We start from the raw sequence: 12,648 nt of genomic DNA, 5'->3' as shown, positions 1-12,648 counted from the left end.
AAGAGGAACAAGTCGTAAGAGGCGGACCTACTTGAGATAAGGTGGTTCAAATGACAAACCATAAATTTTAATTTTCTCTCTATGGTTTATGGGTTTTTTTTGGTTTTCAACTAGTCCATCTTCATATTTGACACATGTTTTTATGTTTGATCCATCTTCACACTTTTGTCATTTTTCGACATAATATCTTATATATCGTAACACTTAGAATATTGAGTATTGAATTAATTATATTTCAGGATATGTGGTTATTAGATTTCCAGAATTAACTATAAATTTTAATGTAATTGTTTTTTGGGAAATCTGTTTTTTTAGAGAAAAAAATGGTAAATATGTCCCTTTAGACTAGGGCTGTTCAATATGGTAAAACCGAACCGTACCGAACCGAACCGAACCGAAATAGACAATATGGTTTGGTTTTGGTATATACCATATAAACCGAATGGATATAATTTTATAAAAACCGTAGGATTTGGATATGGTTTGGTATATAACCGATTAAACCGAATAAACCGAACAAAACCGATTAAAAGTAGAAACATGTAAATATGTATATATTTTATAACAATACATGAAAATCTATTTGTTACATAAGTTAAATTTGTGTTAATAACTATTACCATAATTTTATAGAAATAAAAAACCTTAATTTATAAAACACTTGAACTATAACTAAATAACGATACATCGCAATTCAGACATCTTATTTTCTAAGTCTTTTTTGATCTTTTTGCTTTATTTTAGTCTTCACTAAATTAATATGAAGATTATAAATTTGATGGACAATAATTAATGGAAATTTTTCAATTGAAAAAGCATGACTTTAATGAACACTAAATATAGAAGAGTGAAAAAACTTTTCTTTCATGTTTCTCTTTTGTTTCATATTTTTATTTTCAAAATTTCAAGCTTTGATTTTAATTATAGATTTGATTATTTTATTTGATGGTAGAAGCATTTTTATTTTTTTGTTCATTTATTTGAACATGTAATATATTTTTAATAAATGACGGTGTTGACAATATGACTCTAAAATTCATATAATATGATCTCAAACAAAATAATTATGTTTTTTTGGTATAAAACCGAATAAACCGAAAACCGACGGTATATAAACCGAACCGAACCGAAGTAAATATGGATTTAGAATGGTAGTTATATTTTACTAAGCGGAATACCGAAAACCGAAAAAACCGAACCGAAACCGAACCGATATCCGGATTGAACACCCCTACTTTAGACTAATTTATACTACTTTATGTCCTATTAGACTATTTTTTTCTAAAATGGCAGTAATGTCCTTAAAATTGTAATTTTTTAAAAAAGATAAATATTGAGTTCGACAAGCGGGATCGATCGATCCCACTTTAGAAGTTACAGTGGATCGATCGATCCCGATCATTATTCAGAACAAAAAAAACGCGAAATATATACTGATCGACCTGGTCCATTTCACTCGATCGGCGAAGGTCGATTCCTTACAGATCGACCGATCTGTAAGGATAGATCGATCGATCCCGTGCCCAGGAAAGAATCCCAAATCGATTTTTTTGGTTTTGTATGATTATATCCGGGTTGATTCCCACTTGATTTGAACCGACCAAGCATGATTTCAACTCTTTAAGCTCGATTTCTCTGGGACGAAACCCATAATTTTCCATTCACGAACAAAGGGGGAGAAAATCAAATTCTCACCCAAGTTCATTAACCCTAACTCACTCAATTCTCTGATTTGGACGATTATTTGGCCTAACTCATACGATTTCGTGAGCTTTTTACGAATCTATCACTCTTTAGTTCGTTCTGCAAAGGTATGAAACTCTATCTCCACTTCTTTTTAGAGTTTGAAAATAGAAAGGTAAAAGGTAAATTTTTTGAGTTAGTTAGGATATTTAGGCTTCAATCATGTGTTAAGGTGATGACTAGAGACGATTTTGTACACAATCATGGCTTAAATCATATTTTTGGGATAGATTTAGGAATTTTAGGTTTTATTTTAAAAAAAAAAATTAAAACACCATAAAATTGAAATTAATACAGTGAGAATGCTAATTCTTTGACATTGGTTATTGATAAAGTATTAAGAGACATTATTTAACTGAGCTGTGATATTTGTTATTAATAGATATATGTTGTATTGTTTTCAATTTTCAGGTATGGAGTTGGAGTTGCCTAATCGTTTATACGGTGAGGGATTGGAACCTCAGGTTAAGAAGATTAATAACAGCTGCCGACTAAAACTTCTCGAGTTGCTGAAAGAAAAAATGGAACCAGAATTCGATGAAGTTATGAAAGATCCCATTTTTTCACAGATTACGGTTATCCAGAAGAATGATCTGAAGTTTTCGGCGAGGTTGGTACACTCTTTCTTGTGTAAGGAGTTGATGACAAGCAAGAGACATGAGAAGTGGTTAACTTTCGCTAGGAGACCTCTGCGTTTTGGATTGCAAGAGTATCATGCTGTCACTGGTCTGAAAGTGAAGCGAAAGAATAACAGTGGGTTAGTGACATGGAAAGATGATGATGGTTTTTGGAGCAAGCAGATAAAGACAAATGGAAAAATAAATTTGCAGATCATAAAAAAGAAGCATTTGGAAGAGAGCAATACCTGGACTTGGGTTGATAGGGTGGGACTGATATATCTTTGCGTTATTATGGGTGTGGTGATGGAGAAGGATGAGAAGGTGAATATCCCGCATCTGTACATGAAGTTGGCGATGAATTTGGAAAAGCTTCGGAATTACTCATGGGGTCTGTATTCGTTTGATTTCCTTCTGAAGCAAATTGATAAAAGAAGGCATAAATTAGAGCAGAAAGAGGGGTATCTGATGGAAGGATTCTTGTTTGGTTTCCAAATTTGGATAATGGAAGCTGTTCCTGCTTTAGGAGAGATTTGTGGCACAAAAGTCAGTAAAAATTTTACAGGTCCACTGTGTGGTAATTGGAGAGGATGTGCAAAATGTTCTTATGAAGATATCATTGGCGTTGAGAACTTATTCCCAGAAAATGTATGCATATATTTTTCAAATTAAAATATTTATTGTCTTGTTCACTTTACTAATGATTTGATTGTTTGTAGGGGATTTTGCATTCATTCATGGAATCCCACATAGATGGAGTGGTCCTTTTGGCAACTGATTTTGTACAGAAGGATGAGAAGAAAGATGAAAGAGTAGATCGCATTTTGGATATGATCAATAGTAAACATGATTGGAACAATCATGTTTGGGGAGTAAAAGAAGCTATGAATTCTGAATTTGAGGAATCTGGCGAAGAGAAAGGAGAGGATCAAACAGCTGATACTGAGAGTGGTGAAAATAGTCATGTTGCAGGGAATGTTGATGGCACAGCTGATGTTTCGGGAAGAAACAAGAGAAAGCATGCAGACCGAGGAGCAGAGTCAAGGAAGAAGAATGTTTTGTGTCACCTAGCTGCTTCATCAAAAGGAAATATTGACACAGATATGAAAAATTTCTTGGAGGATCTGGTAGAAGCTTCTTTTACTACTTTTGGGGAGAAATTCTGTCAGCAGTTCTCGGACAGGTTGGGTAAGATTGAGACTGAGGTTACACAACTCATGACAGCTTCGGAGAGAACTGAGCAATTTGAGACAGTTGTAACCGACAGATTGGGAAAAATTGAGGCTGAGGTTACACAGCTCAGGACAACTTTAGTGGTGACTGAATTGGTGGGAAAGAGTGATCAAGCAAGCGGTCCTAGCATGACCAAAATCAACAGTGGTCCTAGCACCAGCAAAAAAGGCACTGCTCCATCAAAGAAAAAGGTAACTACTAAGAGAAAGAGTTAAAAGTTGTTGAAAGCTTGGAACTAGGCGATGGAATGTAGGTCTTTGAAGCTAGGTTATTAGAACTTGGAATGAGGCGGTAATATGTATTTGAAACTTGTCGTTTATGTAATGACTATATTTAATGTAATATGTATTTGGAAGTTTGTATGTTTATTATGGATTTCGAACTTGTCGTTTATGTCTATTCTCTATTTTGAACTTGAAATTTGTATGTGTAATTTGTAATTGTACGTGTTTGTCAACAGGCTGTAAAAAACCAAGAGTTAAAGACTGCTGATTCGTGTGTCAATTTACCTCGTGCAAAAGTTACTCAATCATCAGCTAGTGATCTTCGTATGGGTACACAAGAGTTTTTAGAAAGTTGCATGAAGAACCTTCCATTAGACACATTTGTGAAAGGTTTGAATCCTTCTCAAGCTAAAGTCGAAGATTCATTGGATTGGTTGGAACTTCCAAAATCATTGAAGAAGCCAACAGATTCATTGGAACTTCTAAAATCATTGAAGAAGCCAGCGGTCCGATTAGATGACCGAGATATAGAGCTAGACGGTGAAAATTTCCCTGATCGCTGCTTGGTGTTTGTGCATCCTACAGATTTTAAGAAGATGCAGGACTGGCAAGATACACGAACGTATGTTATTCCTTTGTATATATCATTCCGTTGATTTTCTTAATAATTGACATTTCTACCATTGTATTTTGTTTACAGAGCTATACAGATTGGTCCTTCTATGTTAGACGGTGATCTAGCCGGACGTATTATGTCTGCCAGCAGTTGGCTTAAAAATTACGTAAGCATTCAACCGGTTATTTCTATAAAATGTTACCTATTATATAAATGTATACATTACAGATTTGTCTTTGTTTTTGTAGGAAATTGATGCTATAATGTATGTTTTTCGGGAAAGAACAACATTGAAACGATGGAACGTAGACCGTGTTGCTTTCATGACATGTGTCTTCAGCGACCTCATTGCTAAGGATTACCAGAATTTCTGTAAGGATATTAAGAAATACACTATGGATCCATTACTATTGCAATACGGTAAAGGTGAACTGCCTTCCCATGGAAGAACACGGATGTTGTGGAATGTCGATGTGGATCGGATGTACGTTCCTGTCTGGGTTAATTGCAACCATTGGATTGCTTTATGCATCAGTTTTGTGACTAGGAATATCCAGGTGTTTGATTGCGGGGGTAAAAAAAATCAAGGAAGTGGAAGCTTTCGCGCAGCTTATTCTTCGGATTGTCAAGGCCGTGCAGTCATTGACAATACAGAAGCATCTCCACATCACTCCGTACAATGTTTCCTATGTACCTATGAGTGGTCTTAACCGAATTCAACGTCATTGTGGTGTGTACACTATAAAACACATCGAATGCCACGTGCTTGGGTTGGACATATCTATGGTGAGTGATGAGAACATCTGGGAAGCTCGGATAAAGATTATGTGGGATCTATGGGAAGCAGCTAATGATCTAGAACTGATTGAGAGAATGTCAAAGTATGAACCTATTAAGTGTAGTAAGCCTTTCGAGTATGTTGAGATTGATGATTTATGATTTATTGTTGGTTATGCTTTTTTAAACTTATTTTGTAATGATTTTAGGAGTTTGTGTTATAATGGTATTTTTTTCTATATACAGTACTTGAGTTTACAAAATGAAAGACAACATTATCAATTGAGAAACCATAAAGTTCACTAAACAATTGCAAATCCGGTCAGCCTAAATAGATCGATCGATCGAAAGAAGCTGGTCGATCCGGAAAGCTCGATCTATATAGATCGATCGTTCTACGTAGAACCAGATCGATCCCGACAGTCGATCCTGAGCATTATGCAGAACAAACAAAAAACGCCCAGCATATTTTGATCGACCTGTTCCAGTACGCTCGTTCGGCAAAGCTCGATCGCCTTCAGATCGATCGATCTGTCTTTCGGATCGATCGATCCCGCACCCAGATAAGTCTCTCAAATCGATTTTATGGTTTTCATCGGTTAAATCCGGTTTAATACCCACTTAATTTGAACCGGAATAACACGATTTTACTCATAAAATCGTGATACTGAGATCAAAACCTCACTTTTATCTCATTCCCCAATTTTTCTTGAGAGAATGGAATCAAACCCACCTTCATAAATCCTATCTCTCTCGATTTAACTCCGATTTGGACGATTCTTGAGCCTAACCCAGACGATTTCGTGAGCTAATTCCGAATCTACCACTCTTTCGGTCGATCTGTAAAGGTATGAAACTCTATCTCCACTTTTATAGTTCGAAATTTTAATAGCAAAAAGTGAAATTTTAGTGTTATTAAGTCGTTTTGGCTTAAATCGTGTGTTAGGGTGATGATTAGTGACGATTTTCCATATAGCTCTTGCCTTAATTCGTAGTTTTAAGTTTGATTTAAGAAATTAGGGTTACTTATTTAAAAAAAAAATTCCGAAAATTTGGAATTAATAGAGTGAGATTACTGATGCTGTAATGTTAGTTGTTGAGTTGCATAGGTGTTGAATCATTGTCCATGTCAATTTACTCAGTTTTACCTTTGAGAACTCATTTGTTAAGGGTTGTGTGCAGAAAATGGTGAAAAAAAGAATACCGAAAAAGACCAAGGAAACAGCACCGGCGGCAACACAGACACGTGACACAACAGCTGCTTCGAACTCAGCGCAGCCCGAAAGTGATGAGCTTCGGGAAGCAGCCCCTTGGCCTCGTGACCCATTGACTCCATTCTCTAAACTCCCTACAATTCATAACCGACATATCTCAAGTAAGAAGGAGCTGAGAGAACTTGCATCCTACGCACACCGCGATTACTATGCTGGTTGGAGTGATTACCACTGCATTCTCTACAATGGTTTGCAGCGGATGAGATTTAAACCAACAAAGTTCATCTGCGATTACACTACAAAGGAGTTGGGAATTGTGCGGGATGTCAAAAAGATGTGGAAAAACATGGGACTTGGGACTCTTGGCTACAATCCACAACCCTTATATCCAGACTTGGTTATACAGTTTCTCTCTTCAGTTGAGTTGCACTACAAGTCCGAGGTAAACAAAGTTGCTAGCGAAGGTAAACTTACATTCCTATGTAGAGGACTGCTTTATGAGATGTCTATACACGAGCTGTGTATACTATTCGGATTTGAGACCCGACATGAGGCATGCTCTTTGCCCAAGTTCCCTTGCGCTTACTTGTTGTGGAGCCAGATTGCAGACAGTTCTTATGTATCTCGGGAAGCTAAACTTGCAATGCTCAGAAACCCGGTCTTGCGAGTGGTAGCAAAATATCTGGGTCATCTTCTACTAGGAAAATCAGAAGCAGGATCAGTTACTGAAGATGAAGCGCAACTTATTCACTACGGGCTGCCATTAGCTCTCAGGCCAACGTATGGTGTTGCAGATGAACCTCCAGCAGAGCTTTCGGTAAACATGGGAGCATTGTTTGCTCAGATGTTGTTTGAAAGGAAGTTTAGGGGTCTTCGTCCTCTTGACAGGAAGCCTTTGGATGAGCCTATTGGCAGTCTACTTACTCGGATCTTCATGCACCATGATATTGATCTTTCGGATACTCCTTGTGTGGATACGATTGACAGATTTGATGCCCAGTTCTTCCTAAACACCAAGATCCTTCATTCTGGTAAAATTTACCATTTTACCATGCCTGATGGGACAATCCTTCATTGCAAGCTTCCACAACCTGCTATCACATCTCTGACGTCAGTGGAGAACATGGAGTTCATGCCTCCTGCTGAAGTTCTTTACACGCCTCCTCCACCAGCTTCAAAACGTCATCGTGGTTCTTCTTCTTCTGGTCCTGCGCAGACAGAATGTGAGGATGACACCATCCCGGATATCTCAGTCAATCATACTCCAAACCCTTCTATGGAGTATTTGTTACCACCATATACTGGTCAGTTTGATTCTGGAGCACCACCATTAGATGGTACACAGCAGCAGCAGTTCGCATGGACTGCCGATACATTAGTTAAGCTCTCGACGATGATGCAGACTGTGTGGGGTGCACTTGCAAAGATTAGATGTCCACCTACTCCTTTCTGCTGCCGCGCTCCAAAGACTTCAGAGGCAGCTGGTATAACTAGAGACGACGCAGGAAATGAACCATCTGATGAAGCAACCGATGAAGAGCGCGGTTCACGCCTCCATAGGAGCAGACGAGCACCAGGACAGAGTAGGAGCTGCAGTCCTGACGACCACCAATGATCAGTATCAGTTATATCTTTCCATTGTATTCCACCGGTTTTTTAAATTTTCTGCGCATTTCGAATTCGGATCTGGATTGTTTGTATGTTTTATTAGTCCAGTTTGGATTATAACTTTTATTAATTATATAACGGGAATTCGGTCAAAAAAAACCTCAACTTTACACGATTGCCAAAACAAACATGAACTTTGGGGCTGGCCAAAAAAACACCAAACTTTCATTGGCAATTCGTGTAAACACCAAACAGTTTTTTTGGCCAGCCCCAAAGTTCATGTTTGTTTTGGCAATTCGTGTAAAGTCGAGGTTTTTTTTGGCCGAATTCTCATTATATAACCTATAGTAAGTTATCATTCTATTAAGTGTAGTCATGTAGGAGAAGATAAATGGAGGTTTTTTATCATATTCTCTCTATTTTGCTGCGTTAAATTAGGTTCAAATAAGATGTATCAGAGTATGGGATCGATCGTTCCAAACTTTCAACCGATCGATCCAGTTTCCGATCGATCGATCCATATTTTCGATCGATCGGTCGGTACGAGATCGAGCTTTGCCGATCGAGAGAACTGTACCAGGTCGATCAAAAGATTGTCCGTGTTTTTGTTTGTTTTGCATATTGATCAGGATCGACCGATGGATCGACCGTTTAATATACAGATCGATCGATCCACACGTAGTTACTAAAATTCAAGCAAATATAATCAGAAAAACTGAAACAAAGTTGTCACAAACAGAAACAAAGTTACTAGAAATCAAGCAAATGAAATCTGGAAAACTTTCACTAAAATGTGAAGAATACAGCAAACAAATCCACTATATTGGCATCTTGCAAGTTGCTCTATTATGACCACCAAGACCACATCTACTGCACTTACGAGACTGACCCCCCTGTGATCCTTGTGATGATCGGATTTTGTCTTCAACAGTTTCATATCTGCGTTTTCTATTTCTTCCAAGAGATCTTATTGTCTCAGGCGGTAGCACTTCAGAATTTTTCACAACTTGTGGGACAGACCAACCATCTTCAGGAACTGAAATGGGATTTATGCTTTCTTGATAAGCTTCTCTCCAAGCTCCCGTGGTATACAAAAAATCAGTCAATGTATATGGTTCTCTACCAACAAAGAAACCAGCTTTTATTGCGTGTCTACAAGGGATTTTCAAGAGGTCGTACTTTCCACAAGAACAAGTCCGTTTGTCCAAATCAACAAAGCAGTCAATTGTATCGCCTTTAACAAGCAGCTGGCTATCGGTTACAGGGTAAACTCCGAAAGTTTTCCCCTTTCCAATTCTCCTATCAATCTTTTCCTCCACATCTATGGTCAAACGATGGGTGTGCTTTGAAATCAACTTCTTACGCTTAAAAAACCAGCGTGTCAGCATTTCTCTAATACTGTCCAACAAAGGAATTACGGGAAACTCTCTCGGCGAACGCAACGCAGAATTTATCGACTCTGCAGGATTGTTTGTCCTAATGTCATACCTGTATCCATGAAATTGACATCTAGCCCACTTTTTGACATCTGCTTCCATAAGATAATTTCCAATTGCTGGACTGATATTGCAAACATGAGCAAACGTCTTCTTGAAATCAACCACTCTATAAGCCTTTGAAGCCTTAGAAATCAACCCAACTAATCCCTTCTCCTTGAAATATGATATCACATTATTCAATAAATGATGAATACAAATACCATGTCTCGCTAGCGGATACACTTTCTCCAGTGCCTTCGCTATTGACACTTGTCTATCCGAAATAAAAGCCAAACCATTATCATCAGCAACAACAACTTTTAATTCTCTCATAAACCATTCCCAAGACTGCTCATTCTCAGAGTCTACTATCCCAAATGCAATAGGATATAAATTTGAATTTCCATCTATAGCAGTTGCAACCAGTAGCACCCCTTTGAATTTACTCTTCAAGAATGTTCCATCGACAACAATGACACGCCTCATGACTGTGTTAAAGCCTCTGATCGATTGACCAAACGCTATAAACAGATATCGAAATCTACCATCGACGTCAGTCTTGTAAGAGGAATGTGTACCCGGATTGGCCTCTCGCAGCATGTGCAAATATTTTGGTATTTTCCCATAACTTTCCTCTGGAATACCTCTAACACCGTTGACTGCATATTCACGGGAATCCCATGCTAAAGAATCAGAGATCTCACATCCATAATCATTACGCATAATCTGAAAAATATCTTTCGCTTTAGGCCCTTCCTTGATACCTTCATATTTATGCATTATCAGACTGCCTATCGTTTTCGCTGAAGCTGTCCTTCCGGCACTGGTTTTGTTTGAAGGTGCGCAGGAATGTACACCGACATACTTCTTAATAATAAAATATGTGGAGCCCTTCAAACACTCAGCTCGAGCACCCCAAAAGCACACCTTATCAGCGCATCTAATACACCAAACTGATTTATTGGAGTTGGTAACTGTGTAGTGAAAGTTATGCTTCATTGCACATAACTCAAACCTCGCTTTCAAAACTGTTTTGTTGAGGAAAAGATCTCCCGTCTTAACCAATTCGACCACCTGACTCTTTGCCAATTTTTCTCTGTTTTCTTTTTCAGAATTGATCTTGTCAGCATCATAATCATTTCCTTCAACCTCGTCTTGCTTCATTTTTCCTTTCTTCTTCTCGTTATGCTTGTCAGCATCATAATCATCTCCATCAACTTCACTTTGCTTCATCTTCCCTTTCCTCTTCTCGTTATGCTTAGCCCCCTTAACAATATTTGAAGCGGTCCAAATGTCACAAGGATTTCGCTTGTTCTCTTCACTAGTACTTGCATCAGTTGACATCTTATTAAGATCAATGTCGATCTTATTTGGATTTCCTTGCTTTGCTTTATAGCTGACACACAATTGAGTTGACTGATGCTTCTTACAAAACCCTAGAAAATTTTGAACTTGCCTTGAGTTTCCAATGATCACTGGTGGACATTTTGATGAATTGATCAATCCAATAGGAAGATAACCCAACTCCAAATCAGCATCTGTTTCTTCAAAACCAAAATCCTCTATAACGTTTTTCTGTAACTCTTCCAGAGAAGACTTTAATTCCAAAGCAAATAACCTTCCCCCTTTCTTTTTATCAACATTAAAACTCCAAACTGAAGATACAACCAATTCCCAAACACCACATGAAGCATAGACATGAATCATGGTAGAAATAATGTGAAAATTTTGTGAAAATTTTGTGAACAATCAATGGAATATAGAAGACGGCGAAGAAGGTTGCCAAGGTTTTTTTTGTCGCTTTTTTTTGTTCCTTTTTCGTTTTTTAAAAAAAAAAAAACAATTTAAAAAAAAATATAAAAGTGAATATTCTCAAATATTTTGTTTCCATATTTTTAGGAAATGATTTCTTATCCGTAGAATACAACTAATATGTAGAAATCAGTTTCTACAGTTTTTTAGAATTATAGTAATGTTTAGAATTTGATTTCTACATGTTTTAGATTTATAGTAAATCTGTAGAAGTCGGTTTCTACATGTTTTAGAATTAGATTAATGTGTAGATTTCGATTTCTAATAATTTTAGAATGGTAGGTTAAGCGCGGAATGTGTATTCTACATATTTGTAGAATACTCCTATTTACGTAGATCACGTATTCTAAACATTGTAGATTCAATGAAAAAAGTAGATTTCGTTTTCTACTTCGTAGAATGTCATTTCTACTTTTTTTAGAACATAATCTGAAATTTATAATTTTAACTTTTTTATAACTAGAAAATATATCATTAAGTTCATATAGGTATTTTAACAAATGTTACTATTTTTCTAAAATTTTTTTGTTTGTAAAACTATTTATTAAAATTATTTTCATAAATATTAAAGGGTATTATAGAAAAATATGACACAAAATATAGATTAGTCTAAAGGGACATAGTTACTATTTTTTTGCTCTAAAAAAACAGTTTTCCCTTGTTTTTTTTACCAAAATGTAATTGGTTTATGGTGTGTTGAGACCAGTGTAAAATTCTATGGGTTTATAGTAAAAGATTTGTAATAGTTTCGTATACCTAGTATACCTAGATAAGTTGGCTGAACTCTGTTAATAATAAGTACGTTTAATTTTACCGTTTACACAAATCTAGTTATTCTGTAAATTTGATTCTAAAAATATTTGATAAGCAATAACAATCGATGATAATTCATAAAAAAATATTTGATAAGACCTCATCGAATTGTTGGTAGATCCATTTAACTTTTAAAATTATCTTAACATTTGAATCTTCAAATTATTCACAAATTATGTTTCCTATAAATTCTCCTGAATCAAGAGAAAGAACAAAAATTAAGTGGAATGCACAAATCAAAGTAAGGAAGTGAACGTTGATCCACACAAAATAAACGATACAATCAAATAAATATGGATGCTTGTAACTAAATCCAAAGTCCAATTGGAATCCAATTCAGAAAAACCCAAACCGAATGAAGCTTAGGGGATTACACTTCACTACTTCATATATCGGATAAAACTCGATTCAAATCAAAATTTGAATTAGTTTAGAAAATCCAAGTTAACTAAACAGGTACCTTTTTGGGCAATTTGAATAATTTTTATGAGTTTTTTTTGTTAAATCATATGC

General features: G+C 36.4%; 2 protein-coding genes across 2 annotated transcripts; one reads left to right on the top strand and one right to left on the bottom strand.

The window, feature by feature from the left end:
• Positions 1-2,156: 2,156 nt before the first annotated feature.
• On the top strand, positions 2,157-5,372 carry LOC106372823. The gene is made up of 6 exons (XM_048778121.1): positions 2,157-3,008; positions 3,080-3,784; positions 4,054-4,439; positions 4,518-4,599; positions 4,682-4,917; positions 4,991-5,372. The coding sequence occupies exons 1-6, from the start codon at positions 2,157-2,159 to the stop codon at positions 5,370-5,372; spliced, it is 2,643 nt and encodes an 880-aa protein (XP_048634078.1).
• Positions 5,373-8,850: 3,478 nt separating this feature from the next.
• LOC125608162 lies at positions 8,851-10,674 on the bottom strand. The gene has a single exon (XM_048778120.1). The coding sequence runs from the start codon at positions 10,672-10,674 to the stop codon at positions 8,851-8,853; it is 1,824 nt and encodes a 607-aa protein (XP_048634077.1).
• Between the last annotated feature and the right edge of the window lie 1,974 nt (positions 10,675-12,648).

This window comes from Brassica napus, chromosome A4 (assembly GCF_020379485.1).
Source record: "Brassica napus cultivar Da-Ae chromosome A4, Da-Ae, whole genome shotgun sequence".
NCBI classification, from domain to species: Eukaryota; Viridiplantae; Streptophyta; class Magnoliopsida; order Brassicales; family Brassicaceae; genus Brassica; species Brassica napus.
The sequence above is the reverse complement of the archived record's forward strand: the minus strand, read 5'-3'. Positions and strand labels throughout refer to the sequence as shown.